General features: G+C 36.4%; 4 protein-coding genes and 1 long non-coding RNA gene across 6 annotated transcripts in view; 2 read left to right on the forward strand and 3 right to left on the reverse strand.

The window, feature by feature from the left end:
* The first annotated feature begins 17 nt into the window (after positions 1 to 17).
* On the forward strand, positions 18 to 4,377 carry LOC116168481. Of its 2 annotated transcripts, XR_004144771.1 has the most exons (6): positions 18 to 182; positions 260 to 452; positions 3,288 to 3,333; positions 3,387 to 3,658; positions 3,710 to 3,880; positions 4,057 to 4,377. It is a non-coding gene; the product is annotated as an uncharacterized LOC116168481 (long non-coding RNA). The 2 variants fall into 2 exon arrangements; XR_004144770.1 differs by lacking the exons at positions 18 to 182; positions 260 to 452 and having other exon boundaries at positions 3,183 to 3,333.
* Positions 4,378 to 13,143: 8,766 nt separating this feature from the next.
* Positions 13,144 to 13,954, forward strand: LOC116168464. Its single transcript, XM_031484322.1, has 2 exons — positions 13,144 to 13,439; positions 13,508 to 13,954. Exons 1-2 carry the CDS (start codon positions 13,259 to 13,261, stop codon positions 13,867 to 13,869), a joined length of 543 nt encoding a protein of 180 aa, XP_031340182.1. The 5' UTR covers positions 13,144 to 13,258; the 3' UTR covers positions 13,870 to 13,954.
* A 64-nt stretch (positions 13,955 to 14,018) lies between these two features.
* Positions 14,019 to 15,043, reverse strand: LOC116168456 (dolichol-phosphate mannosyltransferase subunit 1). The gene is made up of 3 exons (XM_031484308.1): positions 14,849 to 15,043; positions 14,569 to 14,779; positions 14,019 to 14,520 (listed from the first exon to the last, which is right to left on the reverse strand). The coding sequence occupies exons 1-3, from the start codon at positions 14,959 to 14,961 to the stop codon at positions 14,110 to 14,112; spliced, it is 735 nt and encodes a 244-aa protein (XP_031340168.1). The 5' UTR covers positions 14,962 to 15,043; the 3' UTR covers positions 14,019 to 14,109.
* Positions 15,044 to 18,536: 3,493 nt separating this feature from the next.
* LOC116168472 (V-type proton ATPase subunit G-like) lies at positions 18,537 to 19,432 on the reverse strand. The gene is made up of 3 exons (XM_031484334.1): positions 19,253 to 19,432; positions 18,910 to 19,109; positions 18,537 to 18,859 (listed from the first exon to the last, which is right to left on the reverse strand). Exons 1-3 carry the CDS (start codon positions 19,332 to 19,334, stop codon positions 18,791 to 18,793), a joined length of 351 nt encoding a protein of 116 aa, XP_031340194.1. The 5' UTR covers positions 19,335 to 19,432; the 3' UTR covers positions 18,537 to 18,790.
* A 4,765-nt stretch (positions 19,433 to 24,197) lies between these two features.
* Positions 24,198 to 25,659, reverse strand: part of LOC116163887 (dnaJ homolog subfamily C member 1) — a 30,191-nt gene continuing 28,729 nt past the window's right edge. The window contains exons 3-4 of the mRNA XM_031478303.1: positions 24,469 to 25,173; positions 24,198 to 24,418 (exon numbers count right to left, since the gene is read on the reverse strand). Of these exons, the coding sequence (XP_031334163.1) occupies positions 24,320 to 24,418; positions 24,469 to 25,173 (804 nt within the window). The 3' untranslated portion in view covers positions 24,198 to 24,319. The remainder of the gene's footprint in view (positions 24,419 to 24,468; positions 25,174 to 25,659) is intronic.

The raw sequence follows: 25,659 nt of genomic DNA on the forward strand, positions 1-25,659 counted from the left end.
GATACTTAATTACATAATCGTGCGCGTATAACAAGCTTCTTAAGTCGCAAAATAAGTACCTACCTAAACCTCTCGCCAGGAAAGATGCCCGTCAGAGAAAACTTGATCCCGGTCTACAATCTATGTTTTTCTAAAGATGTGAACGACTTCCGGGAGAGTATCGTGTTAATGTTGAACACGAGGTTGAACAAAAAGGCTTTTCGTTTAATATTGGCACGATCCTATTCTGGAAGTCGCTCGGATCTTAAGAAAAACATAGGTTGTAGATCGACACAAGGTGTGCTGTGACCGGCAATCTTTCCTGGCGAGAGTTATATAAGGTACCTATAAGCATGTTAGTGTGTATAATCAATGTTATAAGTGTAAAACTTCGTCACCACCATCACAGATTACCCTAAGTAGATATAGGGTAATCTGTGCCACTATATACTCTGGATATTTGAGTTTATTATGTAAAATAATCTAAACAAATATAGAAGACGAGCTCCTGGGTATGGCTATAGCATGTGTAAAACCACATTTCAAACCTGATGGTAGTTTTGCTTTTATTTAAAGTGCATATGTATGAAATTTCATTTAATTGCTTCCATAAATAAGAAAGTTGGCACTGCGCATGCGCAAAACGAAATTTTGAAACTGGCGTCAAATTTGGTTTTATTACAATAAGTGTCTATGTATCAAATTTTATTTAAATGCCTCCATAAATAAGAAAGTTGGCACTGCGCATGCGCAAAACCAAATTTTGAAACTGGCGTTAAATTTGCTTTTATTCCAAGTGGCTATGTATCAAATTTCATTCAAATATCTTCATTATTATTATTATTATTATTATTATTATGGTCGGTGTTTCTTGTGAGAACTCAGGTCTAGCCTGGTTAACAATCGCACGGATTAAAATCAAGTAACGATTAGTGTCTGTGTCTGTGTCTGGTGAAGTTCTGTAGGGTCCTAAAAAAAAATGCCTGTAATTTTATTAAATGTAGTTTATTGTGTAAGTGTTTCATTGGCTTTGCGTTTGGGTTGAATACGAGGTGGTGTGTTTCTGTGAAGAAGGGGTTTTGTGTTTTTAGCGCATTTCCACAAAAATAAAAAAAAAATGCGCTATTGTGGCCACTTTCCGTCCGTCCGTCCGTCCGTCCGTCCGCTAACTTTGCGACGCTACTAGTTTTTTATCTTAAGAGCTATTGTTCTACTTTTTTCGCTATTTGGTTCGTTATGGTGTCGAGTCTTGTACCAAGGAAGGAATTTTTTCTGTACCGCTTACAAAAAAAGTTATTGTTAAAAAAACAAAAAACCGTTTTTTACATGTTCCATAATTTTACACTTTTGCCGTTTATTAACGATCCTAGAGATCGTTTATAATTTTGCATTGCTATCTGTCGCCTGCCGGTTGGTCTCTCCGTCTGTTCCTTTGTCTGTCTGTCCATCTATCTGTCCGTGTGAACGATAACTTTGTTTAGAAATGTTCGATCGCTTTTACATCTCCGTTAGTTATGAACTGAATTGCATGAAATTCAATATGGGCATAGATTTAGCCATATAATACGCAATGCCAAAAGTTGGATCGAATCGATTCAAAATTCACAGTGCCCTTTTCGCATCTCGACCATTTATAAACCGAATTGCAAACTTTTTTACTTATAAAAGTATTTGAATGAAATTTGATACATAGGCACTTGGAATAAAGGAAAATCAAACGCCAATTTCAAAATTTGGTTTTGCGCATGCGCAGTGCCAACTTTTTTATTTATGGAAGAATTTAAACGAAATTTGATACATAGGCACTTGGGATAAAGGAAAATCAAACGCCAATTTCAAATTTGGTTTTGCGCATGCGCAGTGCCAACTTTTTTATTTATGGAAGAATTTAAACGAAATTTGATACATAAGCACTTCGAATAAAGGAAAATCAAACGCCAATTTCAAAATTTGGTTTTGCGCATGCGCAGTGCCAACTTTTTTATTTATGGAAGAATTTAAATGAAATGTGATACATAGGCACTTGGAATAAAGGAAAATCTAGCGCCAGTTTCAAAATTTTATTTTGCGCATGCGCAGTGCCAACTTTTTTTTATCTATGGAACTATTTAAGTGAAATTTGATACTTAGGCGCTTGGAACAAAGGAAAATCTAACATTAGTTTTAAAATTTAGGTTTGCGCATGCGCAGTTCCAACTTTCTTATTTAGAAAAGCATTGAAATGAAATTCTTCTCATAAACTGAAATTGAAGTAGCACGTCAACAATGGATTGCCCATGTGCAACGCTATCTTTCATATTTGTGGCCGGATTTTTACGATTTTAACAGAAGTTGCATCTTACAAATGGGAAATGAATGCAAGTGGAAATGCGCTTTATGTAAATCGTTTAGGATTACTTTTTAACTTGTTTAACTGTGCTAGGGCGTGTAACTTTATTGGGTGGACCTGTCTTTGTAGTGCATGTTGCGTTACTTGTATTGTTATTATTATTAGTTTGCAATTTGGTTTATAAATTAAATGGTCGACACCGCAAAATTATGAGCTCGTTAATGAAACAACATTGTCGTACAATAATTAGACAGCAGTTGCTGCATGCCCATTCTAAGATTCTGCCTCCCCACTTCTCTATCGCATGCCATTTATAACGAGCTCCTAGCGAGTTTACAATTTTGCGGTGTCTGTCCGTCCGTTTTAGCACGATATCTCGATAACGAATGGATCGATTACGATAAAATTTAGTAGATGGATTCTTTATTATTAAATTTGTAGATCGGAGTTCGTGAATTGGCAATGTATATCCCAAAAAATAAGGGAGGCCCTTTTGACATCTCCATAAGTCATGAACCGGATTGCATGAAATTCAATATGCGTATAGCTTTAGTCATATAAAACGCAATTCCAAAAATTGAGCCTAATCGATCAACATTCACAGTGCCCTTTTCGCATCTCGACCATTTGTAAACCGAATTGCAAACTTTTTTATTTAAATGAAATTTGATACATAGCCACTTGGAATAACAGCAATTAGCAAAGGTAGAGCCATTTTCCAAATTTGGTTTTGTGCAGGATGTGCAGTGCCAACGTTCTTATTTATGGAAGCAATTAAATGAAATTTCATACATATACCTACACTTTAAAAGTTTAAATAAAAGCAAAACTAACATCAGGTTTAAAATTTGGTTTTGCACATGCTATAGCCATACCCAGGAGCTCGTTTTCTATATTTGTTTAGTTTATTTATTCATATTACGTTTTTTCGTACCTTTCATTCACATCTTGCCTCCATGATCTCTTCATCGTGACCAAGCTATTTCGTTTTCTTCATTCTTCCTGGTGCAGTTAATGCCATATAAGTATATCTTCTTTGGCCATCTTATTCCATCTTTAATAAAGAACCAAACCATAGATTACGATATAGGAGGGCGGACAGAGTCCACGCATACCTAAACGGCGAGACCTCAAATTCGGGCCCTTTGTACTACCTCCCTGACTTGAGTTGTCCGACACCTCAACGTCACTCAAGGCATCTCACAAATTTGAGATGAACCTAACGATGGTGGAAGAGGAGGCGGCTCTAATCGTGGCCAAGTCCGGCCAGGATACCCTCAACATGGTACATGTCAGTTGGACTACAACGGGACATTCACAAAGTATGTGGTGTGCCGTTTCATCGTCTGTGTAACCAATTCTACCAAACCCATGCAATGCATAATTATGTCTTTTTTTTAGTTTGCAGTGCCCAGAATGTATATGCCCACGAGTAACCTCCGGTTCTCGATTGATAGCACCGCCGTTCACAGAGGAACAATGGGAAAATCTGGACAAGAGAGGCAACAATGAAAAAGGCTAAACACATTTTACATCACATCTACAATATACAAAAATTAACAATCCGAGGAGGTAACTAACACTTGAATTTGAATAATTTAAATATGACGTTAAATTACTACAACATTTGATAAGCTAAAGAATGACCATCCCAAATAGATTTAGAAACAACTTCCCCCATTTGTGAAAGAATAACATTCCGAAGTCTCATACATAAAAGTACATTAAGTAACATTGTTAATTTATAGCCGGACCTCCTCAAGTCCAGAAGGTATCTGAAGGTTCTGAATACTGTAAACTTAGACTAAAGTTGTATTTCGAGATGAATGCTGCTAAGTAGGTACCCTATCTTTATCACTTCGCATCTACATCTGCTCGGGCGAAAAGTTAATTGCACTCAAAAAAGGCAGATTCGTACACAATGAATTGAAGTCGCTAATCGATCTAAATGAGTTCCAAAGGTTCAAACAAATCAAATGAAAATCAATAATTGAACAATCTGAAACAAATCAAAATAGGAATGACATGTACATTGACAGCAAATAAAACCAAATTCAAGAAACACTTTACCCTGAGTTACAAACAGGTGAAGGTGTTTAATATCACCATTAAACAGGAAAGGGCGCTGGCCAAATATTAGAGAAATAGTTAATTGGGAAAGAAAGTAGGATTAAGAAATAAAATTACATTGCATTATTTGTAAATGAGGACAATTTGCACACAACATTGACTAGGTTAGTTTTCAATTTGCAATTAACAGATTGCAATTAATTTGCCAATTGTTGTATAAAATTTTGTATATAAACAACGTAAAATGTAGAATAAATTACTATTGACACAAAAGTCGTTTAGTCACTCTACGTGAGCACGGGGCTTCCAAGTCTTTAAAATTCGGTGCATGAGACTGTGTACCACCCTGTGCTTACACTAAATAATATTGGGAGTAATCTCAATATTGTTCATGGTCCTTCGAGCCAACACCAGCGGCAGAAAATAAAAAGGTCCGTCAAGCCACCACCAGCGGCAGCAAAACCACTATTAGCAGTCAAGGATTTACGACCCTTGGACTTGAGCGAGAGGCACTGGGTAAGTGGAATTTTATTTTGACTAAAAAAAGTCAAGGGAAGCGGCGAAAAACAAAAGGATCCTACCTACTAACAAAAAGGCGATCAAGAGTCGCGTCGCTGATGCAGAAGAACGCCGGCGACAACAACTGGAGACTGATTCCTGTAGCAGGAAGGAGCAAACCATACAGCTTCAGTCCAACGTTAAGAGTCCGGGGGGACCCACGGATATCTGCGTGCGACAAACACAACGTTGCATTACAGAACAAGTTTTTGGAATTATTCGGGCCAGAACCAAATTTTCAGCATCCGACACAACAACTACTACTAAAAAAAAAAAAAAAGGGGAAAAACGGTTCTGAAGTAAGAGGGGGTGTTGGTTTGGATTCTGTTTTAGCTACCAGAAGTTCAAATGGAGCAATTAAACGAACTCGCACGGAAACAACAGGAGATTGGTCAACAAATGTGTAAAATGTTAGCCAATATGAAGAAAGACTCAGCCTCCAGGAAAACCAGCGAATATATTGTGAAACATGACCGACAGCTAGAAGCTTATCAGGAAGGTATCGAAAAAAATCATAACGAAATTATCGAATTACAGATACAAAATCATGAGTATCACAGTACAAAGTACAGAGATCAGCTGCAAAAGGTCTACGACAACACGATAAATTATCTACAACAGTTACAGAATCAGCAGAAGAAGGAAGAGGATATTGAAGAAATGGATAACGAACAGGAGCTCCGAATAAAAAAACAGGAGGTTCGTCTAAAACAATTTAGAGGGATATTGTTTCAAATGGAAGAGGAAATAATGGAGCAGAACTTAAGACGCTGCGAAACATTGTACACCAAAGCAGAGAAGAAGTGGGAAGTAATATCAGAGCTTGAAGTGGACATTCAAGCAAACGAGGTGAGCTTCTCTCATGAGTATTTTAGAAAGGATCCAGTCACGAAAATGGAATTCGAATACGATAACATACAAGAAAAATTAAAAATGCTCACCAAAAAGGCAAGTATAAAGGCGACAAACAACATCGAGCTGCCCAAAATAAAAATACCAACGTTCCGAAGTGGATATGACAATTGGGCTCCCTTCCACGATTTGTTCGAGAAATTAATACATTCCAACGAGAAGTTATCGAACGCGGAGAAGATGCACTATCTGAAGGGGCATGTGGACGGAGAAGCAGCAAGACTTATACAGCATCTAATGATCTCGGAACAAAATTACGTAACAGCATGGAAGATCCTTCAAAACAGGTATAATAACAAAAGATTAATGGTAAATACGTTATTAGATAGAATCCTGGAATTCTCGAAAATGGAAACAGCGAAGGCATCTCGATTGAAATGGCTTCACGATACCATACATGAGTGTCTGGAGACAATATCAAATCTGGGAATGGATACATCGTCATGGGGTCCAATGGTAATTAGAATCACCACAAAGAAATGGGACTCAGAAACCAACAGGCTATTTGAGCAGTCACTAAAACAACCAAATGAAATCCCAGCATTAGGAGAAGTGATGCAGTTCATGCAGACGAGGTTCCAGTCCTTGGAGGCATCGGGGTCAATGCAGAGCAAGGATGCGAGTCCTAGGTACACCTGGGGAAACACGTCCACCATATCATGCCATTACTGCCAACAGGAGCATCGACTTGAACAATGCCTTAAGTTCAAGGGGCTATCAATCAACGACAGAAACAAGGAAGTAAGAGAAAGAAAAATATGTTTTAGGTGTTTAAAACACAACAGCGAGGAAAAATGCTACTCAGCGTACAGGTGTGCAGAATGCGGTTATCCACATCACACTTTACTTCACCAACCGTACAAACCAATAGCAGAGCGGGCAACACAAGCAAGCACAAGAACATCACACACTACAGTATCTAAAAGGAATTGTCAAACCCAAAAGGAAAACCAGGAAGTACTACTAGCAACAGCGATAGTACAAGCACAAGACCTCACTGGGGTACAGCAATTATTAAGAGTACTAGTGGACCCTGGATCACAAGCCTCGTTCATCACAGAAAAGGCAGCACAGCAGTTGAAGCTACCACGACAAAAAGCGAATGCAAGGGTATCAGGAATAGGTGGTTATGATCACACTAACGCAAAAACCAAGATAACGGTTCAATTACATCCAAGACAACCAAGTGAGTATGAGTTAACAACAGAACTAATCATTCTCACAAAGATAACCGAAAATCTACCACTGGCGTCGTTTGAGATGAACAAAGATCCATGGAAGAATGTGCTGTTAGCTGATCCCACGCTGAATAACTCCGGACCAATTGACATACTACTGGGTGCCGAGGAATACGCAAAGATCATACTACCGGGAGTCATGAAAGAAGGAAAATTAGTGGGTCAACAAACCGAATTTGGGTGGGTGATATCCGGGCAAACAAAGCACGGTGTCAACCAAGGCTATCAAATACTGGGCATGGTATCAACAATGGAAGAAGAGACACAACTATCCAAATACTGGGAAATAGAAGAAGCGACCATGGCTAATGGGTTCAATGAAGAAGACAAGAAGTGCGAAGACCACTATAAGGCAAACACTACACGCAGCCCCGATGGAAGATACACAGTCAAGATTCCATTCAAGAAGAATTCGATCAAATGGGGGCGATCCAGACCACTAGCAATAGCCAGGTTGTTGCAACTGGAGAAAAAACTAGCAGCAAACGACAAGATGCGTGAAGAATACAACGCGTTTCTACAAGAATACCTGGATTTGGGTCACATGGAAATGGTACAGGCACACTCAATCGAGGGCACACGCTATTACATACCACACCAACCAGTGATAAAGGAATCCAGTACTACAACGAAGATGAGAGTGGTGTTTGATGCATCAGCCAAAACGACGACCAGCGGAAGTTTAAATGAGATGATGTATGTGGGACCGAGGTTGCAGCCAGACATAGCCGATATATTACTAAGATGGAGAAAACATCAATATGCGTTCACAGCAGATATTAAAAAGATGTACCGCCAAATAAGGATACATCAAGACGATCGCCAGTTCCAGACTATAGTATGGAGATTCGAACGTAATCAGCCGATACGCGAATACCAGCTCAACACAGTAACATATGGAACAGCGGCAGCTCCATACTTAGCCATAAAGACACTACAACAGTTAGCAGAAGACGAAAAAGAAGAGTATCCATACGCAGCACGAGTCACGCTACAAGACTTCTATGTGGACGACATTTTATCTGGTGCTAACAGCATACCTCAAGTAGTACAATTGCAAAAAGAATTAACCAATATGCTAAAAAAAGGAGGGTTCCAGCTACATAAATGGGCAGCCAATAAAGAAGAGATATTAACCACTATTCCCATGGAAGCTAGAGATCCTGCTGTAGCCGAGTTCAACAATGACGACCAGATCAAATCGTTGGGAATAAGATGGATACCAAACCAAGACATCTTTACGTTCAAATTCAAGGATGGCCAAGATAAACCAACCAAACGGAACATTTTGTCGGAAGTGGCCAAGATATTCGACCCTTTGGGTTGGCTGTCACCAATACTCCTAAATGCAAAATTACTCATACAAAGACTCTGGCTATCCAATACAGGCTGGGACGAAGAGGTGGCGGAATCAATCAAGATAGAATGGACAAACTTCAAAATCGATCTCAGTATGGTGGAATACTTACGGATACCTAGATGGATGCAGTACGATCAAGACCAAGAAAAAATAGAACTTCATGGGTTCTGTGATGCATCAGAAAAAGCGTATGGAGCAGTGGTGTACTCAAAAACAGGAAATGGGTGCATAAGTTTATTAATGTCAAAATCAAAAGTCGCCCCAGTACGAACCAGGCAAACGTTACCTAAATTGGAATTGTGTGCAGCAGTGCTACTAGCAAAGGTGCTAAAAAGAGTGACAGAAGCATTACAGATACCAAAAACAACAGTGTACGCGTGGACCGATTCCATGATCACACTCGCATGGATAAAAGGTGACGCAAACAAATGGAAAACCTTCGTGGGAAGTCGAGTGGCACAAATCACAAGCATGACCGCAAAAGAACAATGGAACCATGTGCGTACTAATGATAATCCTGCAGATCTGGTATCGCGAGGAACAACAACATCCAAATTAAAAAACAACACGTTATGGTGGAATGGACCCATATGGCTAAAAACAGATAAATGGAAACACAGTACAAGCGAATATCCTACAACAGAGGTAGAGAGCAAGAAAACTATGACAATAATAGTGAACAATAGGAACGAGCTAGCAGAAAGGTTTTCTTCACTAACACAACTAATTCGAGTGACAGCATACATCATTCGATTCATCAAGCATTGCAAAAAAATTACAGTAGCTGACGAACATTTAACAGTAGAAGAACTCAATACGGCATTAAAGAAACATATACAAGTAACACAACAGAATACATATCCAAGGGAAATACAAAAGTTAAGTAAGAAAGAACAAGTACACAAGGACAGCAAGTTAGAATCGCTCAATCCGTTTCAAGATGAAGACAGTTTACTTAGGGTAGGAGGGAGGTTACGCAATTCTTACTTATCATACAACGAAAAACATCCATACATTCTACCAGCAAACAGCCATCTAACACGACTACTGATTTTGGATGCACATCAAAAAACATTACATGGAGGTCTTCAAATAACATTAGCATATTTAAGAAGAAAATATTGGATTATCACCGGTAGAAGAACAGTTCGAGAAATCATCAACAAGTGCAATACATGCATAAGACATAAGGGACAAACATTACATCAAATAATGGGAGATCTGCCAGCATCCAGAATAACACCATCATCACCGTTCGAACATTGTGGAATTGACTATGCCGGTCCCATACAAGTAAGAGCATGGAAAGGCAGAGGCCATAAATCATACAAAGGATACATTGCAGTGTTTGTATGTCTAGCAACAAGAGCGATTCATTTAGAAGTTGTTAGTGACATGACATCGGAAACATTCATCGCGGCTTTCAGAAGATTTTCAGCAAGACGCGGTGGTTGCCAACACATATACAGCGACAACGGCACCAACTTCGTCGGAGCCAGCAATATGATACAGCAAGAAATTCAACAAATAGTACACAGTAGAGAAGTGCAAGAAACATCGGTGTCAACTGGAACTCAATGGCATTTCATTCCCCCAGCAAGTCCACATATGGGAGGAATTTGGGAAAGTGGAGTTAAGTCCTTAAAACACCATTTAAGAAGAGTAATTGGGGAATCAACACTTACATATGAAGAATTAACTACATTAACTCATCAAATCGAAGCGTGCTTAAATTCAAGACCAATAGGAAAGTCCAGTGATGTAGTAGACGGAGGTACAACACTAACACCCGGTCACTTTCTAATAGGAAAACCAATAATAGAACCATTCGCGAAATCATCAGGTACAATAGAACTCAACTTAAGCAACAGATGGAAAATGGTACAAAACATGAAGAAACAATTCTGGAAAGCATGGACGACGGATTATTTGCATAATTTACAACAACGCTATAAATGGAAAACAAAAGAAGACAATCCAAAGATAAATGATGTAGTACTCATCAAAGAGGACAACTTGAGTCCAGGGAAATGGCCACTTGCAAAAATCAAAGAATTACATCCATCAGAAGACGGCACTGTACGCATTGTTACCATCCAGAAGGCAGATGGGAAAGCATCAAAAAGGAGTATTCATCAACTAATACCAATCACGACAGAAGAAGGTAACACCGCAGAAAAAAATCAAACAGCAACATCACAACAACACGCATATGGATGCAATCTGAAAACATTCGTTATAAGCATACTAATGCTATTGGTCACAGTAACAGCAGAATACAATATTACATATCCAAAGCCAGGTTTCTACATTGAACACATGGGAGAAGTTCAAATTGAAAGAGGTATATTCCGAATCGATCTACAATACAACAAATCACGAATCAAAGAGGATATAAACGCAGCATTTCTAACGACTAGTAATTTCAAAGAGTTGTGCAAGAACGCAACAGAAATGACAGAAAACGTACAATGTACAGAATTGGTGCAACATATCGAGGATCAAGAAAATCAATTGAGATGGGTACAAGAGGGAATCAACTACATAAGTCAAACTCGTAAAAAAAGAGGTATCTTGGGGAATATATTAACGGCGATATTCGGTGTGAATGACGAAGTATACAAGGACATTGATGCGTTAAACAAGAATCAGCAAGAGTTAATGCGGAATTCAGAAAGACAATCCAAAATAATGTTGTCTACTATATCAAAATTTAAAGAGACAGAAAACCGCATCGAGAAGCAATTAGAGCGCTTCAACACTAAATTAAATGAAGCGATAAAAGCCATAAACCAGATGCAGAAATGGTATAAAACAATAGACGAAAACAGACTAAATATTCACATCTTAAGTACATATCAAACTAGCAGTGAATCTAGTAACAGAAGTACACAATCACTACAGCAAAATAAGAAACATCCACTACAACCAAGGGAACTTTCAAGAACTTATATCAGAAACCCACATCAGAAGTATTATTACATCGGCAGAGCAGAAATTACCAAGCATCCTCAAGATTTTACCACATCCAATAATCAAAGTAACTACAAAACAAACAGTGGAAGTGATTCATGTGTTCGGGTTTTTTCTGGTGGCAGAGATCACGGTATACGTGATTATGAAAGTCACCCCAATTCCTATAAAAATTGAAAATTCTACGTTTTGGACCTTAAATGTCAATGAAGAAATGCTAGCTGTGGACTACAACAATCAACTATATTTCGAAATATCAAATGAAGAATTCAAAGACTGCCTACAAACAAACAAACACAATTTTATATGTGCTCCCACTATGGTGAAGAAAATAGAAGAAAACAAAAATTGCATCATTGACGAAGTCTACAACAGAACAGAAATTAACCAATGCAATATACAACAACATGAGATTCAAGGATTAATTTGGAAGCAACTCTATGCCACCAATACTTGGATGTTCATCACTAATCAGTCCACACGTATCGCTATCTCCTGTAGTGGCGAACGACAGGAAATCACGATCAATGCCACTGGAATTATCAGGATTTCACAAGATTGCCTGTTGAAAACAAAGAAAAGTATACTCAATCCGAAACGGGATAAAAAGTTATCAGTACTAGGTAGCTACATAAAACAGTTTAACAAACCATATAATCATACAAGGTCAACTCAGCAAATAACCAAAGTAATAGAAGAATCAATATTCCATCCAGAAGACTCTTTTAAACAGCTAAAAGACGAAGAAGAAACTCTTAATGCAGATATTCGAAATATCAAATGGCGGTCCACAACATCACAGTCCATTATTACAAGCACGACAACTACCTTACTCATTGCAATTATCTTGGCACTCGTACTAGGAATAAGATTCTACATCCAGCACAGAAACAAATCACATACCAAGGACAACGATCGCGAAGCAGTTCAGTTAGAACCATTATATTCAACTATTCCCGGGGAAACACAAAACTAAAAGATAGATTAGGGCGCGGCTGGCAGAATGTTTAATATCACCATTAAACAGGAAAGGGCGCTGGCCAAATATTAGAGAAATAGTTAATTGGGAAAGAAAGTAGGATTAAGAAATAAAATTACATTGCATTATTTGTAAATGAGGACAATTTGCACACAACATTGACTAGGTTAGTTTTCAATTTGCAATTAACAGATTGCAATTAATTTGCCAATTGTTGTATAAAATTTTGTATATAAACAACGTAAAATGTAGAATAAATTACTATTGACACAAAAGTCGTTTAGTCACTCTACGTGAGCACGGGGCTTCCAAGTCTTTAAAATTCGGTGCATGAGACTGTGTACCACCCTGTGCTTACACTAAATAATATTGGGAGTAATCTCAATAATGTTCAGAAGGCAACATAATTTACAATATAAGTAATTTCAAATTTCAATTAAAACTAAAGTAGGTACATTATACACTTTTGAAAATGGAGAATGGCACAAATCTTACACTGGAAAAATTAGCAGAACTTGAACTAAACTCTATGGATGGAGAAAGCCAAGTGACCTCAAATACAAAAATGACCCTGATATGAACTGACCAAAAAGCAAACTCAGCAAAGCTATAATTCAACACACCATTTCTTTCCTATACAGACCAACACTGCAAAGAGCACAAAATTCAGGTAAACCAATAGCTTTTCAACAAGTAACAACTGATGGGTAGGTATACTATGGTGTGGCTGGACAATCAGTGCTCGCAAGGACACCACCATCTAGCTTCTTATAATAATTCTCAACAAGCCAGTTTCAACGCGCAGAACGGTGTCTTGAATTTGCTTGTACAGACCCGCCATATCTTCACAGATTGCAGTCATGTTTGACCCTCGCGTTCTCACAGACGAGGAACGGGAAGGTCGACTTCACTCATGTTTTGAGCTTCAAAATCAGGTCAAAGAGGACCCTGAAACTTTTTTCAAGGTAATAATTGGTGATGAATCGTGGGGCTATGGATACGACCCCGAAACAAAGCAGCAATTAAGGCAGTGGAAGACAGGTAAGTCTCCTCGTCCCAAAAAAACAAGAAGAACAAAAGAATGCTCATTTGTTTCTTCGATTGCGAAGGTCTTGTGCATGCAGAATTCGTTTCCCCAGGTGGAACTGGTCAACTAGAAGTTCTACTTGGAGGCTATGGAAAGATTGAGGGAAAGTATCCGGAAGACATGGGCAGGTTTTTAGCGCACAACTTCCTTTATGATAACGCACCGGTCCACACCACCCTCTTCCCAGAGACCCCAATGAAACCGAGCCTATATTTTCCGTTTCTCTTACAGTGCATTGACCATGAACTGAATTTACTTTGGACTTATATTAAAGATAGGGAGTTCATACACCTCGTGTTCCTTGCCTATTCTGTTACCCAAAACAGAATTCGAAAATTTCGTTCTGAAGAAAGGAGGACACATAAACACAATGAAACCATATAGTCTGCTAATCGCTATTTCAAGGATTTTAGTACTGCCATTATTGTATTTATTGATTTTAACTTATAGACCTCCACTGTGCCACTAAAATTCATGACTTGCCTCCCTTACTATTTATTTTTGTCAGCTACATGTGATATAATTTAAGGTTGTACTGCTTTTGATATTTATTAAAAGAAAATGTGATAATCCAATATTTCACAGTTCATACTTTAGAGCAATTAACAAAATTAATAATAAGTTTTATGTAGTCACAAATAGATACAAAAGACCGGTTGCAAATTGTACAATTTCAGAGCCTCCTAGTTTTGATTCCCCATAAACGCGATCTACAAAAGCAATTGGTACTTCGCCTATAGTAAAATGACACTGCCTCGCTCGAACAATCATTTCCATTTGAAAAACATAGCCCTTAGATATACAACTTTGAATTAATGTTTGCAAAACGTCTTTTTTGTATAAACGAAATGAACCGGTTAAATCGGAAACGCCAGGTCTCAACAGTAATTGGGTTAAGAAATTAGCTCCTCTGGATATTAGTTTCCTTTTAAAATCCCACCCATGCACTCCACCATTTCCTAAATATCTTGTTCCTGTTACGATATCGTAATTATGTATTTCTTGTTGTTGTATAAATTCCGGAATGTACTTTGGCTAAAAAACACATGTCTCAAAAACACTAACGGTGAAAATGATGCTCACATGGTGACTTAAATCCGCATCCATGATAATTATGAAGTTTCCTGTCGCATGTTTAATGCCATGTATATACGCTGTACCCAATCCTAACTTTTTTTCTCTTGGGCGTAGAACAATTTTTGATGAACCGTAAATTTTTTGTAGTTGTTCACCAGCTTCCAACGTACCATCCGGACTTCCGTCGTCAATTATGATAATTTCATAGCCATAACCACTACATAGAATTTATTTAAATGAAGATAATCACTTGCTGTGGCTGATTAGAACTAAAGTATGTATTTACCTTTTCTCCATACATTTCACTATTAGCCATATTATTATAGGTAAATTTTCTACCTCATTGTAAGTGGGTAACAGAATAGAATATTTATTTTGCGATTTTGTAGAGGACGACATTATAATTTAATACAACTTTATAGTAATCACAGATTTAATAGGTTATGCTTTCTTACACGTCGAGTTGTCAACTGAAGGTTATTTGAACTAATCGAAGGCAAAAGTTCTACTTTTCAATCAAGTTCCACCACTGAAATGGGCGCGCCGGCCACAACCAAGTGTTTATCAGTGCCACTATAATTAAGGTACTCGACTCGCCATTAACGTGCCCAGTGGACTGTTAATATAATATATAAATTCTGTTTGGAATAATCGGACGTTTTGCGCATGGCTCAGTTATTTAAACCGTAAATGGAGTAGCTGGTTTGGTTTGCAGTCCGATGATGGCATAGACAAACCGCACTGGAAGCTTTCGCCCTAGCCGCTAGCGGATTCGTTTCGTGAATTTGCTTTCTTCTTCGTGAATTCGTTTTTACGCTCGCGAATTCGCTGTCTCCCTCTTTACAATGGCCTGGTTTTTGATCTAATAGAAACATTCCTCTCAACATCCAACGGTCTCACCATAGGTATTAGTTCCAAAAATACCAAAATTCATTTTTCAGTAAAATCTGTCAAAGTATGAAAGTTGGCACTTAAGGGCCGCGGTGCATTGCAACCTTCTCAAACTAATCTCAACAGTTTATGCTTGATGATAATATTCAAGAAATATTTAAAAATGGAAACCATACAGGGTGCTCATCGCTCATGTATGGAATAAGTATAGTAGGTATTTCGGTAAATATCGAATGTATAGAAAATTTTTCTATATGAAAGTTATATTTAGCATTTTATTTCCCATAATCATCATCATCATTTCAGAAAACAAATGAGTAACGAAAAATAATTGAATTTTTTAAATGGCAGTGCACCTTTTCATCATATAGCCATATTATGCTTTTCATTAGACTCATTTGATAGAGATTTTTTTTCTTTTCGATGATTTAACATTAACATTGGTACCCTAATACAAGAAAATTTTTCAAAAACTTATTATAATCACATCATTAACATTAATCTAGATATCGCACATCAAAATAAAACAGATGAATGTGTACGTTTGTTACCATTTTATTGCTAATTTCATTTTGTCTCTAAGGTTTAATAAGAACGTACACGTTCATTTCTTTTTTTATGTAGGATATCTAGATATTAATGTTGTTGATGTGATTATAAGTTTTTTTGGAAAATTTTCTTGTATTAGGGAACTCATACATGCGTTACATCATCGAAAAGAAAAAAAAATCTCTATCAAATGGGCCTAATGAAAAGATGCACTGCCATTAAAAAAAATTCAATTGTTTTTCGTTACCTACTCATTTATTTCTCTGAAATAAAACAACTGAATACCTACTGCCTTATTATGGGAAACAAAATGTTAAACAACTATCATGTAGAAAAATTTTGTATACATTCGATATTTACAGAGATATACATCAGGGGTGGTGACTTGCGTAACGCATCATAGAGATTTTAATGTAAAATTCATAACATGCGATTATTGGCTCCCCAAATTATTTTAGAAAAATGTATTAAGGTTTTTTGTAGAAAAATATTTTTTACGTCAATCAACCGTATTAGTTTTCAATTTTTTGCATAATAAAGACGGAAAATTGGAAAAATAAAACCCCCATCTTTTTCAATAATCTGTGATGCCATGGAATTTTATAATACAAAACTACGCCAATATCTGACATGCCATGGAATGTCTGCTATAAAACAAATCAAATTCTATCAAAAAGTATATATTATATTTAGAACAGGGAATTCAACATTAAGAAAGACCAAATTACTAAAAACCGTTTCCTAATATAACAATTTACAATAAATGTTCGAATAAACAGTAACCAAGTCGATAATATAAAATCCATTTCGAACTGCTGCTAATTGATAACTGGATATTTTTTTGTTTTAGAAGATTCCATGGCATCACATAGATTATTGGAAAAGATGGGGGATTTATTTTTTCAATTTTCCGTCTTTATTATGCAAAAAATTGAAAACTATTACACGGTTGATTGACGAAAAAAATTTTTTCTACAAAAAACCTTAACACATTTTTGTTCTAAAATAATTTCGGGAGCCAATAATCGCATGTTATGAAATTTACATTGAAATCCAGAATCTCTATGATGCGTTACGCACGTCACCACCCTGTATACTATATTCCATACATAATAATGGGCACCTTGTAGGTATATGTTCTTACTAACATCATTGTTTAAATACTTTACAATGCTAACATCAAGATTGTTTGGAAAATTTATTTAGCGTTGTTCGAGCCAAGCAATTAGTGCTGTACAATTTGCGATAACCGTCGACAAGTATTTAAACATGTCCAGGAGCGGTTATAAATACAGATGAAACAACGTTCTTGGTTGCTGCACCATTACCGAATATACTTATCAAGAAGTAAATATTCCTGAACAATTTATAGTAGCTTTGTTGAAAAGTATACAAACAAGTACAAATTGTGCACAACCCTTAGTGCAGGTAAAGCGCATTTTTTTAAACACCCCTACGAAATTTCTTCCATAAATAAGAAAGTTGGCACTGCGCATGCGCAAAACGAAATTTTGAAACGCGTTAAGTTTGGTTTTATTCCAAGTGGCTATGGCTATGTATCAAATTTTATTTAAATGCCCTATGGTTATATTTCTTCCAAACGTCCCAATCGCCCTTTGTAGAGGTACTTTCCTTTGACAATTCACTCTTAAGATATAAGGAATTATAACCGATCGCGACAAGGGATCGAGGAGGAAGACTATGGCTAGTATAAATTAATTCCTTTCGTTGAGACCTTTAATTAGAATACAATGAGATAAAATTAATTTTTAACCCCCTAACCCCCCCCCCCTCAGGCCCCGTCGCTCATTGATCTCGAAAAAGAGTCGCACGGGAAAGTTACAGTTCGTACAAACTAACAAACCAATTTATTTCGATGAGACCTTTCATTAAAATATCATGAAGGGTAGAACATGTGTTTACCCCCCCTTTTTCTAAAGTTTAACTTGGCACCACTAAAGGCATGCGCATGCAAAATCTGAGAGCAATAGGTTGGCGTATGTAAAAGTTATGCACGTTTTACCTACTTTCAAAAACAGCATCTCAGGAAATAATTTGTGAGGGAGTCCCCCTTTTAGACAGGGAAATTTAATGGCTGTCTGTCACACCTTCAAGGTATAGGCTATCTATACCTACTGCAAAAAAATTCCAGGACTCGAGGACCATTCCCCAAGAAGTAGTTCAAAACGGTAGAAGTGGGTCCGGACAAACCACAAACAATAGCAAATTTTTTTAATTCTTAAAAAATGCAAAAGGTTGTTCCCTGTGCATGAAATGCATTCACATAGGTATAGCTTATGTATCAGAGTTTAACTAAGACAAGAAAAACTGGACCCGATCATAACAAATTGACTTGTAATACCATACTATTTCATGTAATTCAAATACCCCTCAATAACTGGTTCAAATTTCGCGCCACATTAAGGCTACAGAATATCCAAAATTGATGTGATAATTCATAAACATAAGCTCAAATTTGGAATTTTACATAATGCAGCTATAACAAAAAGTACAGTGGAATGATGCGAGAGGAGCAACTAGTTAGTAAGATATATTTGCAACATTTACAATAATTAAAAGATCATTTATGTAGCTTACTATAAGTACACATAACATGACCATAATCGAGACAAATTCTCAATTTTTTCAACAAAACAATATACAATTCAAATACATAAGCTTTCATAATTGGAATGATATTTACATGTCTAAATTTTAACTAATATGTAAGTACTCTCTAAGTGTTTACAACAAGTAATGAAACACATTACATTTAGCCCCTCTTTATTTACTGACGATAATTCTTATGAATTTCTGGCTTGATATCATACACCAATTCCAAAACCTTGTGCATCACCTAAAAGTAATGAAATCATAAAATGTAAATAAAATTACAGGAAATATTACCAAATCTTTTTGGCTCAAGATCGCTTTGTTCATATCTTCAATACGCAATTTGGTATCCTGATCAATTTTCGCAGCAACATCCTCTCGGGATCCCATGTGTTTTGCCTCAAACTCACGAAACTGACGTTCCCGTTCCTTACGATATTTCTCAATCTCATCTTGGGCTTCTTCCTTGGCCTGCTTTAGACGTTTCGCTTTACCTGAAAGCAAAACAATATCCTTCAACTTATTAATGACCTAACAAAGGAAGACAATGCAAAGTTTAGAGTCGCTTAAAAACTCGTGATGTATTGAATGAAACGCCCCAATTTATTTTTTATTAAAAAAAAGAAATTCTGCTTACGTTTACGGGCTTCCGACACCTTTTCCGCCGCCCGTTTCTCGGCAGCTAAAAGTTGTTGAATACCTTGCGTTTGACTTGCCATTTTAGTTTAGTAGAGAAAATTGCAAAGGACGGGAAAAGTGATCTTACAACAAGATCCACTCGCTCAGGTGTCTCGTCATATGATTGTTTCGATTTGTATATTCAACACTGACGTAAGAGCGGCGCTGTTATCGTAAATAATTTTAATACATCTACAGGACGGCTAAAAAGTTGATATCGTATGCATGTACAGTGTGTTCAAATTGAAATTGACATTATTTGTAATGTTTAGCTAGTTTAATAGTTATTTGTAGTGTACTTAACCCCCAGGTTCTACGCTAACTTTACACTACAAGAACACGGAAATAAAGTCAACCCGGTAACGTTTAAAAATGGCCACCCGAATGACTATTCCCTCCAAAACTAAACAAGATCCCGCTTAAATTTGAAAAGTGGTACGTGATTAAACATCTAAGGCAGGGCCCCCTTACGTTAGTTGTAAACAAAGCTATGACCTGAAGCACAGTAGGGAAGGAACATTAAATAAAACACTGAAATTGTGAAAAGTTTTTTAATAGTGATCGTAAATTATTAATATTGTGAAAGCCCGGAAATTTATTTGATGTACATTAATATAAACAAAGCCAAAGGTGTCGTACTCTCGCAAAAGTAACTGCTAAGGGTAAAAAGAGTACGACGTAAGAAAAACCTCGCAGTTTGATTAATACAGTCCAAAAGTTAATTAACAAAATATTTTGTAAAAGTTTAAGCAGTAGTTAACAAAGATAGTAAATGCATATACACAATGCTGGTTACACTCAAGGTTAAAAGCAAGTTTTTGGGAACAATGGGTCAGGTATAGGAGCAGGTAGCTAAAATAAGAGTACAGGATGTGACAATAAAGTCCTTTTGTTATAAAAGCAAGATGGATAATTACATGGCCTTCGTAGGCAAATTTAATCAAAAACAAGATATGCCAACTCTCAAAAATGTATGTATCGTCGTAAGTTGTATATACAGGGTAGGGTGGAACCTCTCAAGGCGTTAAATAAATTAAAACGGCAATTACACATTGTAGTGTACTTAATCTCCAGGTTCTACGCTAACTTCACACTACAAGAACACGACTCAACCCGGCAACGTTCGAAAATTGCCACCCGAATGACTATTCCCTTGAAAAGTGACACGTGATCAAACATCTAAGGCAGGGCCCCCTTACATTAGTTACAAACAATGCTATGACCTGAAGTACGGTTGGGAAGGAACATAAAATGAAACACTGAAATTGTGTAATAGTATATTTCATTAAGAGCCTAGAAAGCAGACTTTTCCGTGCGCGCGTGGCAAATAACCGTATACGGCGCAGCCGAAATGCTGTTGTGTTTTATGGAACATATTATACAGGGTGGTGACTTGCGTCGCGCATCATAGGGATTTCAATGTAAAATTCATAACATGCCATTATTGGCTCCCCAAATTATTTTAGAGCAAAAATGTATTAAGGTTTTTTATAGACAAAAATTTTTTACGTCAATCAACCGCGTTAGTTTCCAATTTTTTATATAATGAAGACAGAAAATTGGAAAAATAAAACCTGCATCTTTTGCAATAATCTGTGATGCCATGGAATTTTATAATACAAAAACTACAATATCCGTCATGCCATGGAATGTCTGCTATAAAACAAATCAAATTCTATCAAAAAGTATTATATTTAGAACAGCGAATTCAACATAAAAGACCAAATTACTAAAAACGGTTTGCTAATACAACAATTGACAGTAAATGTTCGAATAAGTCACCATTAACTGCAAGACAGTAACCAAGTCGATCATAAAATCCAGCTGCTAATTGACAACTTGACATCTTTTTGTTTTAGAAAATTTCATGGCATCGCAGATTATTCAAAAAGATGCGGGTTTTATTTTCTCAATTTTCCGTCTTTACTATGTAAAAAATTGAAAACTAATACGGTTTATTGACGTAAAAAATTTTTTTCTACAAAAACCTTCATACATTTTTGCTCTAAAATAATTTGGGGAGCCAATAATCGCATGTTATGAATTTTACATTGAAATCCCTATGATGCGTGACGCAAGTCACCACCCTGTATAGGTACAATATATACAAAAAAATGGTAGTCGAAGTACACGTGGCGAGCGCTCCCGTCGGAGTACGGTACGGGCTGATGCAGATCTTTTGACTCATTGGCTGATGGAGCGTTTAGTTTGCTCCCGGAGGTGCAAAGCGGCGCGTCGCCATAGAGCTATTCACACTGTTAAGGGTTTACTTACCTACTGCTACAAATTTTGGTAGCAATTAATGCAGGCTCTTTCAACGAGCGTAGTAGGGAAACCCTTGCACTGCTTCCTATATCCTACACATTAACGGATTAATCTGCAGATTAACGGTTCAGATCCGTTAAAGTGCGAAATTTTCTTTAAATTAGTAGCATTCTGTAGATTATGTACCTAGTTAATCTGCACATTAACACATTCTAAATTGTTCAAGTGCGAAGTTCACGTATACAATAAATGATTTCAATGCAGTAAGGTTCTAAAAATGTTTTAACTACATACCTAATTTAATAAGTTTGTTTCAAAAATGTTGTAATTATTTATCTTTATTCTTTTCACAATTTAAACAAGATTTGCTACTACTGAGTTGATTTTACTGAGTATACCAAATTAGTGGTAGTTTTTACAATCAATTCTAATGTTTTATGTAAGCAAAGAACCAATTTTTTTTCAAATTAACGCACACTTGATTATTAATCTGTAGATTATCTAGTGCATCTGCAGAATAACTAGGTAATCTACGAAGTAAAAGCATTTTTCGCACTTTAACGGACTTAAGTAGATAATTTGCAGATTAACTAGATAATATATACAGGGTGGCGACTTGCGTAACGCATCATAGGGATTCCAATGTAAAATTCATAACATGCGAATATTGGCTCCCCAAATTATTTTAGAGCAAAAATGTATTAAAGTTTTTTGTAGAAAAAAATTTTTACGCCAATCAACCGTATTAGTTTTCAAATTCTTCATATACAGACGTTAAATTGGAAAAATAAAACCCGCATCTTTTTCAATAACCTGCGATGCCACAGAATTTTCTAAAACAAAAAGATATCCAGTAATCAATTAGCAGCAGTTCGAAATGGATTTTATGATCGACTTGGTTACTATCTTGCAGTTAATGGTGACCTATTCGGACATTTATTGTAAATTGTTATATTAGGAAACCGTTTTTAGTAATTTGGTCTTTCTTATGTTGAATTCGCTGTTCCAAATATAATACTTTTTGATAGAATTTGATTTGTTTTATAGCAGACATTCCATGGCACGACGGATATTGGCGTAGTTTTGTGTTACAAAATTCCATGGCATGGGCATCACAGATTTATTGAAAAAGATGGGGGTTTTATTTATCAAATTTTCTGTCTTTATTATGCAAAAAATTGAAAACTAATACGGTTGATTGACGTAAGCAATTTTTTTCTACAAAAAACCTTAATACATTTTTGCTCTAAAATAATTTGGGGAGCCAATAATCGCATGTTATGAATTTTACATTGAAATCCCTATGATGCGTTACGCAAGTTATCACCCTGTATATACTATACAGGGCCATTCAATATAAAAAAGTGAAATTTTTATTACCTGAAAAATGCAATGTTGTTTTGTTTTTTTAATTACAGATTTGGGTTCAATAGAAAAAAATACACAATTTTGGTAATTTAACCGTCTTTCTAACTCTACGACTAATGGCAGTTTGCACCAACAAATTTAAGCTGGGCTTAGCTTAAGCGTAGCTTAAATTCCCTGACAACCATTGTCTCAATAATCGTTGTCATGGATTTTAAGCTCCGCTTAAATTTGTTGGTGCAAACGGGCATAAGAAAGTTAGCAATAGTGTCGATTTAATTTGAAACAGACTGTATACAGAAAAATTTATTAAGAAGTAGACATAGGAATGTATGTGTATTATCTTAGGGAGACATAAGGAAATGTCTACTCTTAAAAGACAAAATCTCTTCTGAAGGGCGCCTAATTTTATGTATCCAAAATAATTTCATAAAACAAAGATCTGGTTGTCATATTAATTAATTTGTTGCTTTGACTTCTGCATTGTAATTTTCGTTCGTCGGTGATTATATTCACCTGAAGAAAAAGTAGTTAATTGGTATTGTTCAAATTTAGTTAAATTTCAAATTAAAGTTAAGTGGGAGAAGTAACGCATTCCCCTTCCTTACTATCTTTTCCAAGAGAGCACACTTTTGGTTTCGATGAGGCGCGTAACGCGAGCGATCCTTATAACGTCGACTTAAAATTAATAACGTGCGACTCTACAACGCAAGTGAAATAGAAACCCAGAAAAAGGTGTCTACCGCAGGGAGCTCCCGAAGAAAAGGAAGTCGAATACCAAACAGTAAGTGACAATTCCTTATGTTTCCTTTACACCTTTTGAACAGGTATAGTGCCGGTAACAGTTTAAGAAGCGTTAGAGATGTATTTTCTGTAAAGCACCAATATTCAAATTAACTAATATGACAGCCAAATCTTTACTTGGTTTAAGAAGTTATTGTAGTTGCATAAAATTAGGCGCTCTTCAGAATAGATTTTGTCATTTAAAAGTAGACATACGAAAAAACAATAGCCGTAAATCCCTATGTCAACTTTTAAATAAATATCACTGTATATGATGTAACTGTCGAAATTTTTAAATAAATGAAGATTTTGTTCAAGTGTGAAAACTGAAATTATGGTTGGCTAACATTATTTTCTAGTTATAGTATCAATTGGACAAAATAACTAGCACCAAGCTCGCGCGCAGTCTCTGTCCTCAGTTTTGAGCGTTGCCTTAGTGTGAAACAAGCTTTCCCCACCTTACCTTAAATTCTATGAAGGAAAAAACAAAATATGTATGAACAATTGTCATTTTTCTTAGTGATACTGGAAAGAAATGACCATTACAAGTTCAATATGTACAGAATTTACTGTCAATGTCACCTACTTAACAATATTGATTAAAAATTTATCGTCACTCTTTAGGTAGTTCACCACCATTTTCAGAAGTGTTATTCTCTTTCTGTTTCTTAATAGTTTCCACTAAATGTTTATACCTTAATATACACTGCTCCTAAAATGATTAAAAGTTAAAGATGGAAAGAAAACAATTTGAAAGATAACCTTTGTTTTTCCTGGAACACAATCGGCAATACAATCCCAACGATCAAGAGCACCTTTGGGGTATTTTGCTAACGCATTTTCCATAGCTTTTTGTTGTTCTTGCGTCCACACGGATTGATTTTGTTCTGTGGTTTCAAATTTCCCTCCCTTAGTCTTTTTCTTAACACGAATTTCCTCTTCTACTTGTACTTCTTCTGTGGAGAGCCGGAAATTATTGTCTTTTATTTTGTTGGCCATGTAAGTGACTTCGGAGACAGTGCGGCCCAAAGTATCTGCTATAAGTTCCCATCGTTTTGCAGTTCCTCCCGGATAACGATTAATAAGGTGTACCAACTCGTTGAGATCGTCATCTGTCCATAGTCCTCCTGATACAGGAGCGCTGTTATTATTTACGGGCACATCCTGACTCGCACGTTGTTTGGACGGTTGAATTTCAAAGGTTGGCCCGTTGGGTATCGCAAAGGCAGGTTTACGTTTGCGGACTGTCTTGACCGGTTGTACTGGTTCATCATCGCTGGTTTCACTTTCGTCTTTTTCTAGCTTTTCCAGCGCTTTCAGTTTCAATGCATTAAACATCCATGGTAATGATATAATGGTTCTCCATAACAACTTCGGAATCTGCACTGGTAGAGTATTTAGTATTGAGGGTTTGGGAACTTCAATTGTTGAAGCTATTTGCCTTTGCTTTTTGCCTCGTACTTGATCCTGAAAAACATAAAAATTAGTCATTTTCCAAATTTATGTTTTTTTTAATACAACATATTAGAGCTAAATGGAACATCATGTAAAAGGCTATTTCAATTGTTCCAATTTTTTCGTTTCTATCTTAACTACTTTTCTCAGCCACTACATAGCATACTAAAATTCAATTTACTACTTTGTGTTATTTTTATTTCATCTTGTTCATTTCTATCGGGAAAACAGTTCAAAGTGTAGTTTTAAGGGGGCGGTATCCAACGGCTTTTATGATTCATGACCACTACAAGCGCTCACATAGGTTTTGTGTGTTAGGCAACACATACAATACATACAGGCATTGAATAAATCAATTACTTAATCAATGATACAGATTAATATTACTGTAATAATCCAGTCGGTATAGACAAAAAAAACGAAAAAAGGTTTTCGCCTTAAGGCGAGTAACTTTAGCGCATTTTCCATGAATTGATTAGTACTTCCCGAAAGGTCATA

This window comes from Photinus pyralis, unplaced genomic scaffold, assembly GCF_008802855.1.
Source record: "Photinus pyralis isolate 1611_PpyrPB1 unplaced genomic scaffold, Ppyr1.3 Ppyr1.4_LG1, whole genome shotgun sequence".
NCBI lineage: Eukaryota > Metazoa > Arthropoda > Insecta > Coleoptera > Lampyridae > Photinus > Photinus pyralis.